The 23031-nt window shown below is 48.6% G+C and overlaps 2 protein-coding genes across 2 annotated transcripts; both read left to right on the forward strand.

Annotated features, from left to right (window-relative positions):
• The first annotated feature begins 233 nt into the window (after positions 1-233).
• LOC125758298 (uncharacterized) lies at positions 234-1834 on the forward strand. Its single transcript, XM_049415336.1, has 2 exons — positions 234-1702; positions 1831-1834. The coding sequence occupies exons 1-2, from the start codon at positions 234-236 to the stop codon at positions 1832-1834; spliced, it is 1473 nt and encodes a 490-aa protein (XP_049271293.1).
• Positions 1835-6175: 4341 nt separating this feature from the next.
• Positions 6176-7936, forward strand: LOC119391597 (solute carrier family 22 member 7). Its single transcript, XM_037659269.1, has one exon. It carries the CDS (start codon positions 6176-6178, stop codon positions 7934-7936), a length of 1761 nt encoding a protein of 586 aa, XP_037515197.1.
• Positions 7937-23031: the final 15095 nt, after the last annotated feature.

Below are 23031 nucleotides of genomic sequence, written 5' to 3' on the forward strand. Positions count from 1 at the left end.
CGTCCCCAGTATGTCCTTTTAGAAAGGTAAGAGTACGCTAAGCATACTGAGTGCTACATATTTGCTGCTCTTGTTATTTCGTGAGCCTTGTTGTAGAATAATTTCCTCTATTAAACAATTTCATCGCAGCTCACTCTTTCCGATAGGTTACAAACACAAATGCTTTTGTTTCCTTCCTTAAACGCCATGAAAAAGTGACATTTTGTGTAAATCATGTCTTGTCCTTTTTACAGATGCCAGGGATTCGTTACTATCGTTGCTCACGGTGCGGCAGCCATAGATTTTCACTCAAGTCGCTCTTCAGGCATTTGAACCTAGCCCATGGCCACGAGACAGACTGTATCTGCGGCGTTGAAGGATGTATGCAGACATTCAGAGTCTTCGCTTCATACAGAAAACATGTGTATCGCAATCACGATGAGGCATTAGGAGTGAACCGGCGTCCTCAACAAAATCTTGTGGCGGAAAGAACACCAAGCAGCACAGAAACACAACCTGGCGCTGGCTGTAGTCAGGAGGATCAAGAAGCAATTCCCATAGAAGATTCCCGATCGGAGTGCTCTGATGTTCCAAGTGACTACGTGAGACATCTGTCCGTCATGTTTTTAAAATGGAAGGAAGCAAGACGCCTTCCAGAGTCAACGGTGAATGAAATAGCAAATGACATCATCCCATTGGTTGCTTCTATCTTAGATGATGACAAACTTCTGTCGAATGAAGAAAATTCTGCAGAGCTAAAAAGGGCGTACAAAACGCAGATGAGCAAGCTCTTGACAGAAAGCGGCCGAAAGGCGCACTGGAATAATAACTTCACGCTTGTTGAGCCCAAAACCATATTGCTTGGAAAGGTGAATGGAAAGTGTGAAACTATGGAGTACGTGCCACTGCGTGATGTGCTCAAGTGTATTTTAGAACATCCTGCCCTCTCAGGGGACTTCAACAGTTTTCTTGAGATGCATGATCATATGTGCTCAGTTTTTGATGGTAGTGCTTTTAAGAATCACTCTTTTTTTGCTGGGGACAAGAGCAAGATTTGTTTGCAGTTGTACACAGATGAATTCGAGGTGTGCAACCCTTTGGGGAGCAAAAGGGGAAAGCACAAGTTGACTGCGGTCTACTTTTCTGTGCTCAACTTCAACACTAAATATCGCTCGGCGCTTTCAGGCATCAACTTGGTCATTCTAGTGAAAGACAAATATGTCTCCACATACGGTTTTCAAAAGATTCTTGCACCCTTGCTTGAAGACGTGGCCATAGAAAACGATGGCATAGTTGCAAATGGAAAACTTATGAAAGGGTCTGTTTTTATACTTACTGGGGACAACCTTTCCAGCCACAGAATTGGGGGTTTTAAGGCTTCATTCACTCAAGGAAGAATATGCAGATTCTGTATGGCACTGCGCCACGAGGTGAACTACAAGCATCTAGAGAGTGACTATGTGCAGCGAACGCCGGAAGGGCATCAACATCATTTAAACATGCTGAATGCAGGGCTGCCAACAGCATCACTGTATGGCGTCAAGGAGGTTTGCCCACTTCTTGCACTTCAAGGATTCGATCCAACCCAACACTTGCCCCCACATTTAATGCACGACCTGCACGAAGGCATCATACCATTCACACTGAAGTACATTATTTCATCTTTAATTTCACAAGGTTTCTTCACACTTGAGCATCTCAACAACTTGATTGTAGAATGGAAGTATGACCCATGCGATTCAAAGAACAAACCAGAGAAGCTTTCTAAGCTCTTTCTTTCTGGAAAGGCTACCATTAAGGGTTCTGCAACACAAATTTTTGCACTGTTTCGCCACCTTTCTCTTTTTGTAGGTAACTGTGTTCCAGTTGGCAACCAAGTCTGGCAGCTTTATTTACTTCTTAGAGAAATCATGGACATCATCATGAGCCACAAAATCCCAGTCTCGCACATAGCGTACTTGCAGAGAAAGATACACCTTTTTTGTCTAGAATTTAAGGCGTTGTTTCCGTCATGTTCATTTCCTTGCAAGATGCATTACCTCATTCATTATCCATCTTGTATTCAGAAATTTGGACCTTTGGTTGACATCTGGGCAATCCGTTTTGAGGCAAAGCACCAGTACTTTAAAGACATTTCGCGTAAAGTTCACAATTGGAAGCGCATTTCGCACACTCTTGCCATGAGACACCAGTTCTGTCAGTGTTTTTATTTTATTTCTGGTGAGGACAAGAGCATGCCGGTTACAAGTGGCTGTCAGTCTGTTTTATATGAGCATCTGCCTTGCTGTGTTAAAGAGTTCATTTCCAAACATGACCTTGAATGCAACAATTGTTTTAATGTGAATTGTGTCACCATGGACGGAAGGTCATACCGTGTAGGATGCAGCCTCGTCCTTAACGTTCCAGATGACAGCTTGCCTGAGTTTGTGAATGTTTGCGGACTATTTTATGTGAACAAAGTTCTTTTGATCGTGTTGGAGCTACTTGAAACTGCTTGCTTCGATGAACACTTCCATGTGTTTGTTGTTAGCACGACTGACAAGTACAGAATCTTAACATCCTTCTCAGAGTTTGTGATGGAGCCACTTTACATACGTAAACACATGGGGCGCAGCATTATAAGCACTCGGCATGCCTTGTTTTAAAATATTTATTCGAGTGTTTACAAATGTCGATTGCTTCGCTGCCAATTGGCGTGTATGTTTCTTTTCTGACTCAGTGTCATTTTCAATCACACGCTTGTCGTGCAGCACTTGTATTCCCGCTAAACACAGCATCCCTGCACTTTACTACAGAAGCTCTCCTATTTTCAGAGCATGTGCTCCTAATCTGCCAATGTATGTTACCATTTTTTAAGTATATCTACGTGAATGCATCTATGTATGTATTTGTGTATTCATGCATTGCATGTATAGGTCTGTATTTTATCTTGACATAATTTGTCAATGTGACTGGTTTTTTTGCATTGCTATTTTTCACATACTTGTTCAGTTTTATCACTTATTTGTTGCTTCTTCTGCTGAGAGGAGGCAAAATATTCGAGTGTACTTAGTTTGAACCAGGCGTGTCTTTAGGTTGTAGATATTTGTATAAACTGATACCAGATATTTCTCATGTTGTTTCTATTTTGTTGTATTGCAATGTCTACACGCAATAAACATAAAGAGTGTGCAGATGGTCTCACATTAAATTACAGCATCGAGAAATCACGAACACATCTCTGTATATTACAGTTTTTTTACGGATTGTTCTACTGCCAGCTACACATATTCTGTGTGCGTGCGTGTGTGTGTGTGACGCTAGATGATGGAGACGTGGTTCGGCTCACATGCCATACTTTGCTGCATTTTCCATCTGATCCATCGTACCTACACCCTTCTCGGGCACAAAAGCACCCTTAGCGCCCATTTTAGGGTGCGAATCATCCAAGCACCCCAAAAAAAGGGTGTATTTTTCAAAATCAGTCATTCGTGGGTGTTAAAGGGTGTTGCAAAGGGTGCTAAAACGTAAAAGCACCCTTTTTACACCCTTTTGGGTGTAAAATTTTTTACTGTGCGGCGGTGACCAACGCGACCGGCGGGGACGCCAGCCAGCCCGAACAGGCGCGAAGCGCTGAAGCAGAAGAAACGTCCGCATTCAACGAGTACTCTCCACACACTCTTTTATTTACACGTCGCCTGGGTAAAGCAGGTATGCCAGAGCGGCGCCCCATGGCATTTGTACAGTGCAATACAGAACCGAAACCGAAACACAACAATGAGCTCGTGCAGAGGGCACAGAGGAAGGCAAGTTTCAGCGCAGTCGCATTTTCAGCGCAGCTTAAGAAACTAAGGTCTTTAGAATTACGTATGTATGCATTTTCTATTAAAGGAACACACCACCTAATACTTACCTAGTGATGTTGCGCCTCAGATATGCGTAATATTTACTTTTTGATCGACAACGTTCACAAGTATGAACAGCCGTACCAGTTCAAGCTGGGTGGGCGGTAAGCAAATGGTTCAACTTTGGCCGTGTGGCTGAATCGAGTGACGTGCCGACAAACAGAAAGACAGACCAAAATTTCTCCTTTTAAGTATCCCAAGAAAGACTATCGTCTTTAAAAGAACCGCGGTCCTCACATACGCCATCGAATGCTTCCTGTACAAGTGGGTTTCTGAAGATCAAGGAAAGGGCGATGTGGCGTTCCCGAAGAGTTTTTAACTGCTTTATGGTGGCTATATAACTGCGGGGAGCAAGTACCGACAAAGCAGGCGAGCCAACGCCAAAGAGACGCCCAGCAGACGACGCGACGCGGATGAACGCGTCTAGGGGGGCTTTCGCCTTCCCTATTGGCTAACAAGCCCCGCAGCTTCCACAGTGCTGCAACGCATAAGACGTCAGACTCTCCCCAGGCAGCGCTGCGAAAAACACCGCCACCAGCGCCCTCGTCGCAACCCTGGCGCTAACTGGGTAGTACAAAGAGAGCCGTCCGCAAGCGAACGTGCATAGGCCACAATAGAAGCCCCCCTATTTCGTAGGTGTCGAGGCGCGGTTTCCTGAAATAAAGGACCCGGAAAGTTTCTTCCGCCAATCCACGCTTCAGAAACAAAGGAAGCTGATGAAAGCGAACTGCGAGTACAATGCAAGAGAAGTTTTAGTTATTCCGGCGCGCTGCAACTCGCAAGTACAAGCGAGCATCGCACGACATCGAGTTCGAGGCAAGCCCTCCTACATCCGTTCTCTAGCGCCTAAATGCGTTAAAATCGGGTATATACGTAATGCCAAAGCGATGAAGGTGCATACACGATCAATTTACTTCGCTGTGTATCTTACGATCAGCGGCACAAAACTCCCTTTACCAAGGACAAATGACCCCAGTGATTTTTGCCTTTTCAGTTGCATTCTCCCTTAATTAATCTCTCGCTTCCTGTGCATTGGACCGTTTTATTGCGCATCCTCAAACGGACTCTTGATGGTCCTCTTCCGTTGTATGTACTGCAAATGGGGATACGTGCGTGTACACTTTCGCGGGTACAACCAAAGGCCAAAACCGTGGCCTCCGAGATAGCTATGGAAAGCGCGGAGGCCACGGGCAAAACAAACGTGCAGGTGGTCACGACCAACATTTTGCGATTCCCTTGTAACGTGTTAGCTAGTTAGAACCAGAACTCTGAGCCTTCAAAGCGTATGTCCGCGATGCTGTGTAGTCTGCCTCTAGCTGCTCACTTCGTGTTACACGGCACGCACCGCGGTCAGAGCCTCTGCTGAGCTTCGTAGTCAAGGTCACCACGGTTCCCCTTCAGGGCTACGCAAAACTACAGCAGAGCCACATTATTACACTTTCTCATGCGACCGGCTGTGGGAACAAGGGTACTTCGTTTACCCAACACGCTAGCAATGGCCTGTATCCAGCGCTCTCGCCTTTCTTATTCGTATGACAACAATGGAAATCGGTAAAACTGAACGTTGTTGTTCAGTCCTTTACGTCTGTGGCAATTCACAACGCAACAGTAGCGTCGATTGCGGCGTTTCTTCGTAGCGTGCGGAGCGGTCTCGTCTGCTGTTGTTTCAACCGTCGTTCTGGAGGTTCTGGCGAGTGATCCAGCAAGCACTTCATGACGGTTCGGTGGCGCGTCCGACTAGCGCAAAAAAATTCACAGCTCTCGTTCCAAGTGTTAAATGCGCAGACACACGCGATATGAAGCTCAGTCGTTGATTCGCACTCGCTAGTTGCACCTGGTCCCACAGCAGACTGTGCGAGGGAGTCGGTCTTTGTACTACCCAATACTCCTCCCACAGGTGGCGCCACGCGTCATGGAAACTCCAGAGTCTGACGTTTATGGGCTTGCCCTAGGGAAACGACAAATGGTTTTACACGTATTCTGGAACAACGTCGAGTTTGCCCCACACTACAGATTGCGAATTTTCTGTTGAGAGAAAAATGCTGGCACCTGAATAACGTGACTGTTTGGGCGAGTTGGTAGTTCATCGTGAAGTAAATTTTAACAGCGCGGAAATAAACACGAAGCACGAAAAGAGAGCTCACACTAACAACACTTGTCCGTGTGAGACCTCTTTTCGTGCATCGTGTTTGTTCCGGCGCTGTTGAAATTTGCTTCACGCTGCCACTTGCTCAATGGCGTCGAATTCCAAACGGTAGCGCTAGCCATGAAAGCAGTAATTGAAGAAGAAGAAGAAGAAGAAGAAAGAAGCCATGTTGACGAACGACCCAGCTCCAGAAGAAGCGACCGCTCAGCGACAACCAGACTCGTACATTGTTCCACAAGTTGAAGCCGGTGATGAGAACATTCCTTTCGGCGACGGAGCCTTTCAGAGACGAGTGCTGATCATCAGCGTCTTCACCGGTGCCGTCTATTATGCCCAGAGCATGCTCTTCTGGATGACGTGGCGCGAGATGGACCACTGGTGTCGTCGACCGAGAGGTTTTGCCAACATGAGCGTGGCCGCGTGGAAGGAGCTGGCCATTCCGCGTTTCGCCAACGGAAGTTACAGCCACTGCACGGTGCGCGTACCACCGGACGGCGGCAAATGGGCACGCATCGAGCCTTGCGTCGAGTGGGAGTTCGACATGGACGAGCACGGCAACACCGCAGTCAGCCAGTGGAGCGTCGTGTGCGAGCGGCGACGTCTGGCCGACGTCGCCCAAGGTGCGCACTTGGCCGCCATGCTCGTCACGCTCCTAGCCCTTGGCCCCATAGCCGACCACATTGGCCGTAAGACGGTCGGAGTCCTGGCCCTTGCGGCTTCGCTGATCACGCTTGCGGCGACCAGCGTTGCCACCGACCTCCAGACGTTCATCGTTGTGCGCTCAGTCGCAGCCGCAGCGACGGCCGGTCTATTCATTTTCAAAGTGCTGCTGTACGAGATCACGACCACGACCCGCCGACTACTCTACACCACCTTCGGCACGACGCTCTCGCTTGTTTTCCCGCAGTTGCTTCTCACTATCGCAGTTGCATTGAAGGTGAGTTGGACTGTGTGCCACTATCTGCTAGCACTATTTGCCTTGGTTCTGCTCGCCGCTTTCGACGTGCTCGACGAATCGCCATCTTGGCTCCTAGCTGCGCACCGTGAAGACGAAGCCAAGCGCGTCGCAGTGAGAATAGCCAACATCAACCAGGCTCCCATAAGCGACTGCCAGGAGTTCTTCAAAAAACATATGCACAGAGCACAGCACCTACCTGATGGAACTGCAGGGATAACCCAAGCTAGCCATGTGAAGAGAGAGGACCTCAGATTGACGTACGCTCTCACCGCCTTCATCTGGACTGTCCTGGGCTTCACGGACGTCCACTTCAGTATAAGCAGCCGTACAGCGCGTAACACCTACGTTCGCGCCCTGATCGACGTCGGCATCGCGCCCGTGCTTGTGGCTGTGTGGCCTCGTTTGGAGAACGGCCGCCGTGTCAGACATGTGGCGGCAATATCTGCGCTTGTGTTCAGTGCGTCGTCGGCACTCTTTTTTTCCCTGTACACTACTAATGACACAGCCCTGAGGACGGTGCTGTTGGTGGTGATGCGCCTTGCATTTCTACTTGTCAAGCTTCTCGAATTTTACCTCACCCTTGCCGCGTTTCCCATCGAGTCACGGTGCACCGGTTCTTCCGTCGGCCTAGCTTTCTACGTGATAGGCACTGCGACCGGACTCGTGACGTTCCTTCGCGTCCTCAAAAGCCGCGAAGACAGTGCACTAGTCGCGGAAACGATGCTAATGGCGGCCACTGCTGTGGCCATAGTCTACGTGCCCTCGCCGGACGCCTTTCATCTAAGAAGTATTGACTGCGTAACCCCAGTGCTACTGCCCTCCAAACTTAGTCGTGCACCGGTGGTTGCCGAGGCTGCGACGAAAGCGTCGCCTGCTGATGTGCGCCCGGCTGCTAGGAAAAAGGCAAAAGCGAAGCAAATGCCTGAGCAGTACGCTGTTCGTGCCTCGAGGCTGCCGATGAACTGGTAAATTAGTGACGTTGAAGGGCTCGTCTATTTTTACCTATGATTCTTGGTCCTGCAGAATGCCAACGAGGCCAATATAGGACAGTGCATCCGAATAAATCAAGTAGCGCCTACGTTAGAATATGCCTAGAACGTCGAAACTGAATCATTTTCACAAACACTGCATTATTTTCAAAAAAACATCGTTTATTTGGGGCTGAATGCGCTGCATTTCTTAGCGATTGATTCTATCTATCTATCTATCTATCTATCTATCTATCTATCTATCTATCTATCTATCTATCTATCTATCTATCTATCTATCTATCTATCTATCTATCTATCTATCTATCTATCAGCAGCCTACATCTGGGCGCCTCTCTCCTCAACTACGTATATACGAAAACTCGCGTAGCAAGACACCGGGTTATGACGAACACGATTCAAGGATCATGAGAAGAATGACGTAAATATCCTGTCGCGCACGTCATGAAACCCTTTCCACCAAAAATGCCAGGCCTGCGCAAAAAGCACTGCACAGTCACAGCGAAATCTGGAGGAGCGGCATTTCTAGAACCCGTTATAAACTCTCCTAGGGCTACTAATAAAAGTACACTAGCAAGCTACCCGCTACGCCATAAATCATAATTTTTGTGAGGTTGCGAACCACCCACTACGCCATTATTCGTCATTGTGCGGACAAGCGAGGTACCAGCTACACATCTGTAAGACATTAGTGCACTTTGTTGTTTGGCTGCTGACGATGAAGAAAAAGGCTGAGCGCATAGTAATGGGTTGGATGCGCCACACGAGCCACTAGTAACGTAATTCGCATTCTGTGACGCCCGGTTGTTATTTCACTCTCCCACCACTCTATATAACATACGTTAACGTGAGAAAGAGATAGAGAGATGGAAATAACTTTAGTGAGACCCTGAGGGAATGGATAACGGAGGCCTTATGGGCCTCCTTGGCAACCAATATAAGTGCACTTGCGAGAAATCCACTACGCTATAAATCATAATTTTTGTGAAGTAGGGAAGCAGCCACTCTGCCATTTTTTGTCAATAGACGTCAGACTCTGCCCAGGCGGCGCTGCGAAAAACACCGCCACCAGCGCCCTCATCGTAGCCCTGGCACTAACTGGGTAGTGCAAAGAGAGCCGCCCGCAAGCGAATGTGCATAGGCCGCAATATAACCCTCCTCTTTCGTTGGTGTCGAGGCGCGGTTTCCTGAAAATCAAGGACCTGGAAAGCTTCTTCCGCCAATCCACGCTTCAGAAACAAAGGAAGCTGATCAAAGCGAACTGCGAGTACAATGCAAAATAAGTTTTAGTTATTCCCGCTCGCTGCAACTCGCAAGTACAAGCGAGCATCACACGACACCGAGTTCGAGGCAAGCCCTCCGACATCCGTTCTCTAGAGCCTAAATGCGTTAAAATCGGGTATATACGTATGCCACAGCGATAAAGTACCTACATACACGATCAATTTACTTAGCTATGCATCTTACGATCAGTGGTGCAAAACTCGGTTCATCAGGGGCGAATGACTCCGGCGATTTTCGCCTTTTCAGTTGCATTCTCCCTTAATTCATCTCTCGCTTCCTGTGCATTGGAGTGTTTTATTACGCATCCTCAAATGGTCTCTTGATGGTCGTTTTCCGTTTGTATGTACTGCAAATGGGGATACGCGCGTGTCCACTTTCGCGGGGTACAACCAAAGGCAAAACCGTGGCCTCCGAGATAGCTATACGGCAACCGCGGAGGACACGGGCGAAACAAACCTGAAGGGGGTCACGACCAACATTCTGCGATTTACTTGTATGACGCACGTGGTGTTAGCTAGTTTGAACCAGAACTCTGAGCCTTCAAAACGTACATACGTCCGCGATGCTGTGTTGTGACGACCAACTCGTCGCGGTGTGCGTATCACGCGTTTCCAGTCTGCCTCTAGCTGCTCACTTCGTGTTACACGACAAGCACCGCGGTCAGAGCCTCTGCTGAGCTTCATAGTCAAGGTTACCACGGTTTTGCATCAGGGCTACGCAAAACAACAGCAGAGCCACACATTCATGTCACCGGCTGTGGAGAACGCGGGTACTTCGCTTACCCAACACGCTCGCAACGGCCCGTATCCAGCGCTCTCGCCTTTCTTCTTCGTACGACAACTATGGAAATCGGTAAAACTGAACGTTGTTATTCAGTCTTTTACGTCCGTGGCAATTCACAACGCAACAGTGCGTCTTTTGCGGAGTTTCTTCGTAGCGTGCGGAGGGCTCTCGTCTGCTGCTGTTTTCGCCGTCGTTCAGGGGTTCAGGCGAGTGATCCAGCAAGCACTTCACGACGGTTCGGTGGCGCGTCCGACTGGCGGAGAGCAATTCACAGCTCTCGTTCTGAGTGCTAAATGCACGAACACACGCGATATTAAGCTCAATCGTTGTTTCGCACTCGCTAGTTGCCCCTGGTCCCATAGCAAACTGTGCGAGAGAGTCGGTCTATGCACTACTCAAAACTTCTCCGACAGGTGGCGCCACACATCTTGGAAACTCCAGAGTCTGACGTCTATATGCGAAGAACCGTGGTACCCGCTAAACATCCGTAAGGCATTATGTGCACTTTGCTGATGCTGTGCCTGTTGACGATGAAGAAATATGGCAGAGCCCTTTGTAATGGGTTGGAAGCATTCAACAACCCACTCGTTGCGCACTTCGCATTGTGTGACGCCTGGTTACAGAATTCGCGTTGTGTGACACCTGGTTGTTATTTTTCTCTTCTACCACGCTATATTACCTATGTGATTATGGTTCCTTCCCGACACGAAGCGTGTATAGGGTATTTTCGCAAAGAAGTTTCAAGCACCGGCATTGCTCTGAGGTAGAATACTGGGCTCCCACGCAGAGGGCCGTTCCATCCTGGATATGTTTACTTATTTCGTTTTTTTTTTTCTCGTTTCGCACGATAGCGGTGACGGACACCGGCGGCGGCGGCGCCAAAAACGGCCGTTGTTGTGACCTCATAACAGCTTTTGCTGTAAAACGTGTGGCGAATACCCGCATACCACGACCCGTGATATGCGGGTATGCGCCGCAGGTTATTCACAGTGTATACCAGGGACAGCGAGGATATACTTTGGAAACGTTAACGCGACAGCTTTAAGGAGCGCATGTCGCCAAAAATTCTGTGCCGACGTCGGCGGCGTTGTGAATGAGCGAGAAATCCCCGTGGAAGCAAAGAAAATTCTGGAACGAGCCAGTATCGAACCCAGCCATTCCGCATAGCAGTCAGCTATTCTACCTACGGTGCAAGAACAATTCTTACACAGTGGTTCTACCCCAGAGCCACGCCAGTGATTGAAACTGCTTTGGAAAAAGACCGGTCATGTCGGGGCAACTTGTGGTTGCAATGTTGGCTATCTGCTTTTATAACAATGTAATAATCATTGCACGTGTGCTCTTCTGACTAGGCAAGGTATAGTCAAACCTTGCCCGATTTTGCCGAGAACCACTACTTGTAATATGCAGGTCAATACACTGCAGCGTGCACTTCGTTGCCAAGCAAATGGCGTCTTTGCTGCAACGTGAGTGACAACGTTGCGTAAGACGACGAGCTACCCTAAGCACGCCGGTGTAGTTGACGTGCCTGTCAAGCCCACGGCATCCGCGGAACTACTACTCACTTTACACAAAGACGTCGATCCACCTCGTAACGCTTGGCTCAAAGCAAAAAGTGCCGCATAGTGCTGCGCATAAAATCAATGCGTGGAATCTGCCGAATTTTTATGCTCACCCTGCTCTTATACGCACATTCAAATACAGTTGCAAGGGTAGCATTGGTAGGCATCGACTGGACTCGCATCCGTGCAGTCAACTAGGAAGAGGGGCAGCGAGCTCAATGCGCGGCAGCAGCAACGGCGTAGGTGAAGCCGCTGATGGCCACAGACCCTACATTGATCTGGAAGGTCGCGACACCTGCTACGCATAGAGTGGAGACGCGGCACGAAGGAACTAAGGGTGCTTACACTGCTGTGCACCAGGTGTCACGACAGTCGAGATCAATGTAGCGTCTGTGACAAACGCTGTCGCAGAAGTAGAGCGTTGTCTGGAGCGCAATGCCGTTTCGCTGCCGTCGTGTGGAGCGCAGTGATTGCGCGTTCTGTGGATCGAGTGCAGTGTCTCGTCGTCTGCGTTTTCTGATGACAGGCACCCACAGACGTGCGCCGGGTTCCCCATAAACAGAGGAAGGGGCGAAGGCTCCTCGCAGCGCCCCCCCCCCCCCCTTCCCCCCCCAATTGATCGAGTCCAAAAGACAACATGCTTCACAAAGGATCGCCACGGACCGAAAGGGGCCCGATGCGATGGGTTTCTGAGTTGTGTTTGCTGCTTGTACTAATTTCTAGTAATTAAATTACGCCATTTTTAATTTATGACATACCTTAATGTCGACTATATTATACACAACCCTTACGTTAACCGCTTCCATTCCTTTCATACAGTACATTTCTCTATTTTTATCGAGGTCTTCCTACAACACGCACCGGAGCCTGAAAGGGTTGTCTGCAAAGACAGCAGTGCCACTCGGTAATCGTGTCAGTAATAAAGCAAAATAAATTCTGTAGGCGGCATTGAAACCCTGCCCTCACGCTAGGAAGCAAGTGTGTTAACCACTGGGCTACACACCAAGCCTGTAGCCAGGAATTTTTTTCGGGAGGGAGGGGGGAGGTGGAGGCACTTAATGAAGGCCTTGAGTATTAAAGAAAAACACCTATTTTTATTATCTATTTTCGGTAAAACGCCCCCTCCATAAAAATTTTTGGAAGGGAAAAAGGTGGTCCCTAGTCCCTCCTCACCCCTCCCCCTTGGCTACGGGCATGCGACACACCCAGGACTGCACAACGTGACTATATGGCAAAGGCTTACTCTGAAGATATTACAGTGTTTTGCATACTCATCTATATGTAAATTTTATGCTAGGTTCTATAGCCGCTTCAGTGAGGTGCAGTAGCCCAAATCTATAACTATAGCATGCGCGATAGCCGACTCTTCCGCCAAGTTGTGAACAGGGCGATCCCAAGGGGGGGGGGGGGTGGTTCGAACACATGGCTCATAGCAGGCCCGTAGCAAGGAGGGAGGGACCCTAGAGGTCCGCCTCCTTCTCCCCTCGATGTTTTCATGAGGGGACGAGGTATGTAATAATTACTATAGAACAGGAGCTTTTCTCGAACAGTCGAGGCCTTTAGTGCCCCCTCCCCTCGGTAAAAATTCCGGACCTGACTCATTGCATTCCATGTGATGCACTTTCATCGTAATGTTTGCGTTGAAGCCGTAGACCGCACAAAGGTCACTTCGCTCGCTGCAGCGGCCGGAGTGAGCTGCTAGCCTTTCTTCGCATGACGTTCCAGTTGCTATCGCACTCATTGCTTCGACCTTGCGGCGAAACTGTAACCTTTCTATATATATATATATATATATATATATATATATATATATATATATATATATATATATATATATATATATATATATATATATATATATATATTGTGGCGAAGCAATTGGTACTGCTTAACGGTTGCGCTCTCCAACGGCTCCTAGTGGGTCGTCCTCTTCTAAACGCCGCTCGCGCTCGGAGCCCGTGCTTTTGCCTTGACTGTCGCCATAGTGCATTGTCGCCGAGTGCCGTCCAATAAACAGCTTAACAAATTGGTGGAGGTGCTTTGCTCCCATTCAATGCCCCTGGAGCTTCGTTCCCGTACTCTGCCATCTACCATGCCCCAAGACGCCGCTCAGCAAACGCCGCCTCCCACATGTCCCGGTGTCCCACGCATCCGCGATCCACCTATCTTCACTGGCGCCGATGGCACCGACGTGGAGGACTGGCTCGCAATTTACGAGCGCGTGAGCGTACCCAACAAATGGGACGAAGCAGGCAGTTGAGCAACTTGGTCTTCTACCTCGCGGGAGTAGCAAGCTTGTGGTACAACAACCACGCGTCCGATTTTGCTACTTGGTCGGATTTCAAGACCGCCGTCATCAACGTTTTTGGCCGCCCTGCAGTTCGTAAGCTGCAAGCAGAACAGCGCTTACGCGAACGAGCTCAGCAGGCTGGTGAATCTTTCACCAGTTATATCGAAGACGTCCTGGACTTGTGTAAGAAAGCCAACGGCACCATGTCCGAGTCTGACAAGATCCGGAACATTATGAAGGGCATTGACGACGATGCCTTCACCATGTTGCTCGCTAAAAACCCTTCCACCGTGGCCGAGGTCATAACACTGTGCCAGAGCTACGAGGAGCTCCGCCGGCAACGTTTGATGACCCGTCGCTCTCCATCACGCGACGAAGAGCTTGCTGGCTTGGCGGCCATACCTGACCAGGCCACGCTTCTGGCAGAAATGAAGGCATTCGTGCGCGAGGAAATCGCACGCCAGTTCTCTCTCCTGGCCTTCGCCCACCCGCCGCACGTTCAACAGTCGTCGACGACCCTCTTCCTCCCATCCGCCGAGCGATTGAGCAGGAAATCGCGGAGGTGATGCCTGAGTACCACCAGCAACCTCCGGCTCCTGCGCCACAGAGTTACGCTCAGGTTGTCGCCAGGACGCACCAGGCAATCCCTGCGGCTGCACCGTTGAGTTACGCCGAAGCCGCCGCTAGACCTCCGTCCTTCGAAGCGGGCGTGCCGGCTACGTATGCTGCCGTCATCCCTAGGCCCCGACTGCAACCCACCTTGCAGTCATTTCAGCAGCCGCCCCGTCAATCGCATCCTGCGACGTGGGCGGGACCTGCCCCGGCGAACCGATGGCGCACACCCGACAATCGGCCCATCTGCTTTGCATGCGGTTATGCCAGTCACATGGCCCGTTACTGCCATCGCGTGCAGCCGCCTCGAGTCGCGTCAACCACCACCAGCCAGTCCAGCCGTGCATTCTACGACCCGCCTATGTCGCCGACGTCACGCCCAGCTCCATCCACTCGCCGCTCTCCGTCTCCACGCCGTCGCTCACTGTCACCAATGCGGCCACGTTCTGTCGCACGAGAGCAGGAAAACTAGTCGTCGCAGTCCACGAGGCAAGGGCTGCGACGCTATCGAACTGTAAAAGCCCTCAGCGAAGTCCATCGAATGTCATAGACGTGTTTGTGGACGGTGTTCGCGCATCTGCCCTTGTCGACACTGGAGCCGCCGTATCCGTTATGGACGCAAAACTTAGCCGCTTACTTCGAAAAGTGACGGCGCCACTTTCTGGGATGTCCCTCCGTACCGCCAGCTCCCAGAGTATTAGGCCTACAGCAGTATGCACTTCTCGCGTCGTCATTCAGGACGTTCTGTACGACGTCGAGTTCATCATAATTGCTGCATGCTCCCACGACGTCATCCTGGGATGGGATTTTCTCTCCCGCCACGACGCCATAATTCACTGCGCACCAGCCGCCCTCGAACTCTCACCGTTCTCACATTTGACGCCGGCAGACAGTCCATCGGCATTCACCAAGACCCTCGTCAAAGACGATACCAAAGTTCCTCCGAACTCGTCGACGGCTGTGCCAGTTTACTGCGCCGGTCTCTGCGACACAATTGCACTCCTTTCGCCATCTGACCGCGTTTGCACTAGGAAAGGGTTGCTGGTACCTTTCGCGACCGTGCAAGTCACTCAGGGTAACACCGCTATTTTTGTTACCAACCCATCCCCGCACATTGTTACGTTGGTGCGAGGGGAATGTCTCGGCAGAGTGGAGCCCCTCGAAGACGCACAAGTTCTGGACGCACCCGATGACTCGCACTGCACCAGTTCCCGTACCATCAGTGCCGTTTCCACGTCTGATTCCTCACCCGCGGATGTATTTGGTCCCTCCATTGCTGACAACCTTACGTCGGTCCAGCGTTCCCAGCTTCTGTGCCTGTTGGAAGAATTTCGTTCTTCTTTCGATGTCGGGCAAACTTCTCTCGGCCGCACGTCCGCTGTTACGCATCGCATCGACACTGGCGCCCAACCACCACTGCGGCAACGTCCATATCGCGTGTCTCCCACAGAACGCCGGCTAATTAATGAGCCTTTCTATATGTAACCTTTCTATATATATATATATATATATATATATATATATATATATATATATATATATATATATATATATATATATATATATATATATATATAGTCAAGTAGATCCTCCGTGAGAAGTCACAACGTTGTTTATTTCGACGTTTCAGCCAGACTCTGGCTGAAACGTCGAAATAAACAACGTTGTGACTTCTCACGGAGGATCTACTTGACTACTTGCAACGCTACGGCCACTCCACACCATGCCTGCCTATATATATATATATATATATATATATATATATATATATATATATATATATATATATATATATATATGTGTGTGTGTGTGTGTGTGTGTGTGTGTGTGTGTGTGTGTGTGTGTGGTCTGGAAAATAACAAGGAGTGTCACCCGGTACTCGTAACCCTAAAAACTAGCCATCTGCGCACTGGGCCACGTTGTCTTTGGTGGATTCAAACGAAACAGCGCAACAGAGTTGTTCTATAACCAGGTACAGACGCTCCTGTCAATGCGATATCATCATGACATACCAACTAGCCCAAGCCACCCCCCTTCTATCACTGCCATTGTCACTGCAATCGCATACACCGGCGACATTGTATTGACAAAGGTGTTTTGCGAACACAGAAGGATTAATTATGTTGTAACGACGTAGGATCGACGAGGACACCGAGAACCACAAAAAAAGGCACGCCGTATCAGCCGCTGAAAAGAGAGCAAGTCTTCCTCGTTCCTGCGCTGGACCAACAACACTCGCGCTGCTTAGATGTCACTGGCACTGGCATATTCGCACCTAAAACGAAATCCAGGGGGCGCTGCGAAGTTAGGCAACACTGGCAGAGATGGCGACGGTAAGGAGGTCTGTGTGCGGATTGTTGCTGCTGGAAATACTGTGTTTACTACTTCAGAATGGGGCATAGCGCTAACACACACACGGACGAGGAAGAGATAACAGGACAAGCGCTAACTTTCAACTGATCGTTTATTTTCGAAAGCAACAGTATAAATAGATCCGTACGCAAAAGTACTACTCATCGCACATGAAAACCTGCAGCGTCAAGAAAGGCCAATTCATTAGCAGTCAGCGCCACCGACGAGCAGCTGACACAGCTATCACCGGCCCTCGCGATCATGGCGGCTTCCCCAGTCTCTCGGTAGTTTTATCGGCATTCCTGTATACCACTGCGCACTTTTTAAACAACGCTTCACACCCACAATCATTACAATGCACAGACACGTGTCCATCACGATAACGGCCCAACTTCTGCTCATGTTCCCTTAGCCTATCATTCAAGCATCTTCCCGACTGCCCAAAGTAGACCTTGCCGCAAGAAAACGGGAACCGATACACTACATTCAGTGCTGGGCAGTATCCAAGATACATGTATCTTAGATACTATCTTAGATACTCTTTCGGTATCTTGTATCTGTATCGCGATACGTCTCGCAAGACGTGTATCAGTATCTGTATTTCCGATACATTGAAGAATGTATCGTGTACCTTAAGATACAAGATACTGCGATCGCACCATCACCGTGCGAAACAATAAACGTTGACTGATCGCCGCTTCTCAAGCTGACACTGCTGCCACTAAGTCACCAAAATAAAACTAAAGGCCGTGAAATTGTTTTATCTTTCCACCAGAGTTTTCAAGCGAGGACCAGGAGATGAGCTGTGAGCGTCCCTATTGGTGGAGCAGAGTCATGTGGCGGCGCTCGCGTTGTCTCGATAGACAAGCGCGCGAACTTACGCCCAGCCGACCTTTTGGTTTCTCGTTTCTTTTTTTTCTTTTTAGTTGTGCCAATGGCGTGACACTTGGCAGTTAGCAACTGTCCTGCGCCGCGTACTCCAATCCTCGTGGCGTCCCTCGCACACATTCTGATGCTGCTGTGTCATTATCGAAGTTACGAAGTCTGAAGAATGCAAGCTTGGGGGATTGCTTTGCGTCTAGTGGCTTTGAGATTTGAACGATCTCGTGGATGTAAGTTTGACTTACATGGACTAAGATTAACTTATATGCAAATGATATTCCAACAGCTATACGGTACCGATGCTGGATCTAACAGAACAAGCCTTCACATAACAACCGCTATGTTGGCGTACGTCTCTTTTTTTCTTTTATTCAAAGAGTTCTTAAAATCATAATTTGATAGTTAGCAGAAGTTATTTCTTAGCTGTCCTTCTTTTACAACCCATACGTTACATATGATTCTATATAGTTTTTTCTGGCCTGCTTATTGCAGTGTGCCTTTAACGTACTGCCAAGGTATAAGCTCTCTGATTTATTCTTGCTTTTAACTGTCTGCGTCATTTCTGTTACTGTTTACATACTTCTAGTTCACTTGAATTTACTGTTATGTAAAGGCGATGTTGAGAGCAAACATATAATAATCTGGGCGCACCTGGCGTATACAGTAATAAAAACTCTGCTTACTACTAAGTAAAATCGCGAAGTTGAGTTTCCAATATAATAATACAAACTATTAGGAGCCATTTTAAATATGCTAGCAAATGTATTCGAGAAGCATAGTTATACCAAATGCTCCGTTTTTCCCGTGAGCGTCCGAACGAGCCGTTTTACGCTATTTTCCATAGGCACTGAATTTAATTCTCATAGCTACTAGGGGTTACCCGCCGCGGTGGTCTGGTGGACTGCTGACCCGATGGTCGCGGTGGCCGCATTCTGATGGAGGGAAAATGCTAGAGGCCCTTGTGCTTGTATTTAGGTTTCAGAACCCCAGGTGGTCAAAATTTCTGGAGCCCATCATTACAGCGTCTCTCATAATCATATCGTGGTTTTGGGACGTCAAACGCAACAATTATTGTTAGCTCTTGGTGGTGCTGCCTGTATCGTGTTTCTATGTTTATTCGCTGTGCTTGACACGCAACCGTTTTTCTATTTTACTTCGATAGTTTTGTTTTCCTTGTTTAGGCTTCCCTAAATTATTTTACTGTTACTATAATCACTAGTTAATCGGAGATAAAGTCGCATTAGTCTTAAAGGACCCCTGACACCGAATTTGGAAACTCGAGATGCTTGTGTTGTTTGGTAGTACTGCATGCGGGGGCACTTCTGACCGATTATGAGTGACGAGCGTTGCCTTTAAGATATTTTAATTTGGTTTTAAAGTAAACCTGAGTGCTCATCTGAAGCTTGAGCTCCTACCAACATAACCACTAGTATGACGTAGACGTAGGCCCCTTGTGACTTTGCAGAGGTAAAGAAAGCGTTGTTGACGTCATAGACAGAAAAAAATCACACCATCTCCCACTAAAGGGGACCAGAGGCGATGCGATGCAGCGTTTCGGCATGTAGAGCCCGCGTTTCAGAGGGGGAGTGGAGAGGGGAGGGGAGAGAGGCAAAGGGGAGAAGTGGAGGGGAGAGAGAAAGTGGACAGGTGGAGGAGAAAGGGGATGGGAGAGAGGGAAAACGGAGAGGGGAGGGGGAGGGAAATTGGTGCAGGAGAGGGAGAGATGGAAAGTGGAGAGAGGGTAAGGGGAGAGGGGGAAGGGGAGAGGGTGATGAGGTGTGTGGAGAGGGCTTGCGCACGCGCAGTAAGGGTGGTCACGCCCCACACCACCACCACCGGATTAAACTCCGCTATAAGAAGCTTCACGTCTAATATGCGTGGTGCAGTGGTATATTGCGAAGCATGTTTGCTCTTCGCTCCTGCCACCTTCTTCTTCGGTACGTGTCGGCAGGCAGCGTGAGCTCTCCGTGTGTGTGTTCTCCAACTGGCAGTTTAACAAGCGCGTGGCTGACGTCACCCAATACAGAGTTCACGTGATCACGCTTGCCCCGAGGCGCGACCACCGCGGCGCGGCGCTAGTTTCTTATCCCCTTTCGGCGCGCGTTTTGAACCTACCGTAAGAATGACCATAACTAACGCTGCTAGGATTAATTAGACATCACGTAGGAGCATTTACTGTGTCATTCCGTGATTACAAGACATAGACCTACTTATTACAACATAAATGTCACAAACAACAAAAAATCGGCAGTCAGGGGTCCTCTAATAGCGGCGGTGTCCTGTGGCGCTTTCTTCCACTGTACAATGCGTCTGAATCGTTTCTAGGCGGCACATGCTCTTGGTAACGTACACCTTTCCGGTGATCCGTTATTGCGAAAACTGCAATACATTTCGGGCAAGGTAGAACGCCACAGAAGTATTTGCACCATCGTGCGGAGGCTTTTTATTCAAGTTCATATTATTACATGGCTACAGCTAGCTCGTCGGCAAGCAGAGCAGCGACTCCCATCAATTACAAAATCGACAAGCAAAGCCCTCTATCATCGAAGAGTATAAAGTGCTGTCATGTTAAGCAGCTAAAGCAACACCAATAAGTTGTTTCTGAATGAAACTAATATATCATGAGGAAGAAGTACAAAACATTTGAGATATTCACACACATTCATTCAAATGAAACTAGATTGGTCGCAGGTAACACATTTTTAAGCGAACATTTTCGTGCATAGGCATTTGGTGCTTCATTGTATAGATATATATTAAAATTTTGCGAATGTATCGAAGTATCTTAAGATACAATTGGAATGTATCGTATCGGATACAATCAGTGTTCTAGTATCTTGTATCTGTATCTCAAATGCTTCTAGCCTGAGTATCTTGTATCGTATCGCGATACAATGTCAAAGTATCTTTGCCCAGCCCTGAGTCTACATTATTTACACGTGGAACAAATGGATACTGCCCCATCCTGAAGCATATAACCAACTAGCCCAAAAAGCCACGCTGTGTTTACTAGATTGCGATGTGAAAACGCGGTGTTTTGTCGAAGGTGAGAGTGTACTTAATGCCGAGTGCTCATTTTGGTTGTCGCGAAGGGCAAGATCAATGATGAAATTAATGTTGTTACACTGATCGTGTAAACGACTGGCATGAATTCGGATGCACAAAAAATCCCAATGCGGCTGCGAAGTGTTTTTGTTGAGCCTCTGATCTCCGATGGGCAATCCTCCTGCACTGCTGGCTTTTTAGCGAAGTGCAAACGCATATGAGCCGTTCTCATCTACTGCTAGGTAAGTGCTGCTGTGCTGTCACGGGCCGTGTCAATTGGCAAGGCAGACGAACTGTTCGGCAGTGTTTTGAAGGTAGGTGGGCTAACGCACTCGGTAGTTGCCGGTGGGTATGTTTTGTCGAATGCTGATTGCCTAGAGCGTCACGGTGACACGTCAGTAATTTGCAGCGACTTTGTCAACTGGTTACTTCGTCGCGTCATTTTATAAATGTGTTCAAATCCAAAGAATGAAGCGGTGATGGTACACAGAGCGAAATAAGGTTTCATGTAGAAGAACAGGCGGAGAGAAACAATTACTACTGACTGCTGGAGAAATGGTCGCAGGAACCTTGTTCACCATTTTTTCCAATGTGCAGAGCATTATTGATTTGTCTGTTTGTCCGTGCGTGTGTCAGCTGATCCGCATACATGAGCTGAAATTGTGGTGCCCGCAAATTCTTCTGCTTGCTTGCTGCTGCAGCAATGTATCGTTATAGGTAGCTGTAAATTGGCCCTTTCCTAGCTCCCTGAACCCTACGATGAGACATCACGCAGGCTATACCAACGTCACTAGATTAGGTTGGGCTATAGCACTTACGCGTGCCCACAAATCAAAGGAATCGAGCGCGCAACATCTAAAGAGCAAGGCTCCAAGCTACCATACGGCATAATATAGCAAGCATCTCAGGCCTGCCTTGACGCCGCGCAGCAAGCACGCTGACATCAACACTACGAAGATTTCGACTTTGCCCGCCGCTGTGGCACAGCGCTTATGGTGCTTGAATGCTGACCTGAAAGACGCGGGGTCGATCCCAGTTGTGGCTGTCGCATATCGATGGGGGTGAAATGCTAGACGCACGCGTACTGCGCAATTTCAGAATCCCCGCTAGTCGAGATTACCCGGAGCCTTCTACTACGGCGTCTCTAGCTTGTGTCGCTTCGTGACGTTCCCAAAAACCGATTCCGATTCATTCCAGCTGTGTTATCCTTAGGGTTCGCTGATGTCGTTCGAAGAGTGTAACAAATTTTTAGCACAGCGACGTATTGTTCCTGAAGTGCCAAGAACAAATAACCATCGTCGGAGTAACTTTGCCGAAGCGGAGGTTGGTTATTTACGCCGTCCTTCGCCGTTCACTCAGTAAATGGAAACTTGTCAAGAGATACTATCCCATTATCCTCGCCACGCACAGAGAAAAGCAGAAAAGCTGCTTCTCAACGCGTTTTTTGCTTCGCTGACGACGAATCCATCCGAAAAAACCGCTACCGTACGTGCGAAAATGAATGTCGTTAGCTACATAGACCTCAATAGCCTGTTTCGCGCTCTCTCCGCTAGGTGGCGTATTGCCTCAAGTTAGTCGCGAATACACGCAGCATTATTCCCCCTATATAAACAAATATCATCCCTATGATAAACGTTCAGAAAGTAAGGTAAAAAAAAAATTGGCCGCGTATCTGCGTGCTTCGCTGCAAATGTCTTCTAAAGACGATAGAAGAGGCGCTGCGTGAGATATGGACGCCATCTGGCAATACGTCGGGAAACATGAGTGCTGTGTTGCGGGCTGGTAGTCCCGGCGCAGCGGCAGGCGAAGACCGGCGGTGACCAACGCGACCGGTGGGGACGCCGGCCAGCCCGAACACGCTGTTTGGCGCGATGCGCCGAAGGAGAAGAAACGTCCGCACTCAACGAGTACTCTCCACAAACTCTCTTATTTACACGTCGCCTGGGTAAAACAGGAATGCCAGAGCAGCGCCCCCTGTCATTCGTACATTGCAATACTGAACCGAAACCGAAACACAACATGAGCTTGTGCAGAGGGCACGGAGGAAGACAAGTTTCAGCGCAGTCGCATTTTCAGCGCAGCTTTGAGAAACTAGGGTCTTTAAAATTGCGTATCTATGTATTTTCTATAAAAGAAACACACCACCTAATACTTACCTAATGATGTTGCGCCTCCGATATGCGTAATATTTACTTTTTGATCGACAACGTTCACAAGTATGAACAGCCGTACCAGTTCAAGATGGGTGGGCGGTAAGCAAGTGGT

This window comes from Rhipicephalus sanguineus, chromosome 4, assembly GCF_013339695.2.
Source record: "Rhipicephalus sanguineus isolate Rsan-2018 chromosome 4, BIME_Rsan_1.4, whole genome shotgun sequence".
Lineage (NCBI taxonomy): Eukaryota > Metazoa > Arthropoda > Arachnida > Ixodida > Ixodidae > Rhipicephalus > Rhipicephalus sanguineus.

Excerpts from the sequence above, each read along its gene's own strand:
- LOC125758298 (XM_049415336.1), top strand. The coding sequence starts at position 234 with ATGCCAGGGATTCGTTACTATCGTTGCTCACGGTGCGGCAGCCATAGA.
- LOC119391597 (XM_037659269.1), top strand. The coding sequence starts at position 6,176 with ATGTTGACGAACGACCCAGCTCCAGAAGAAGCGACCGCTCAGCGACAA.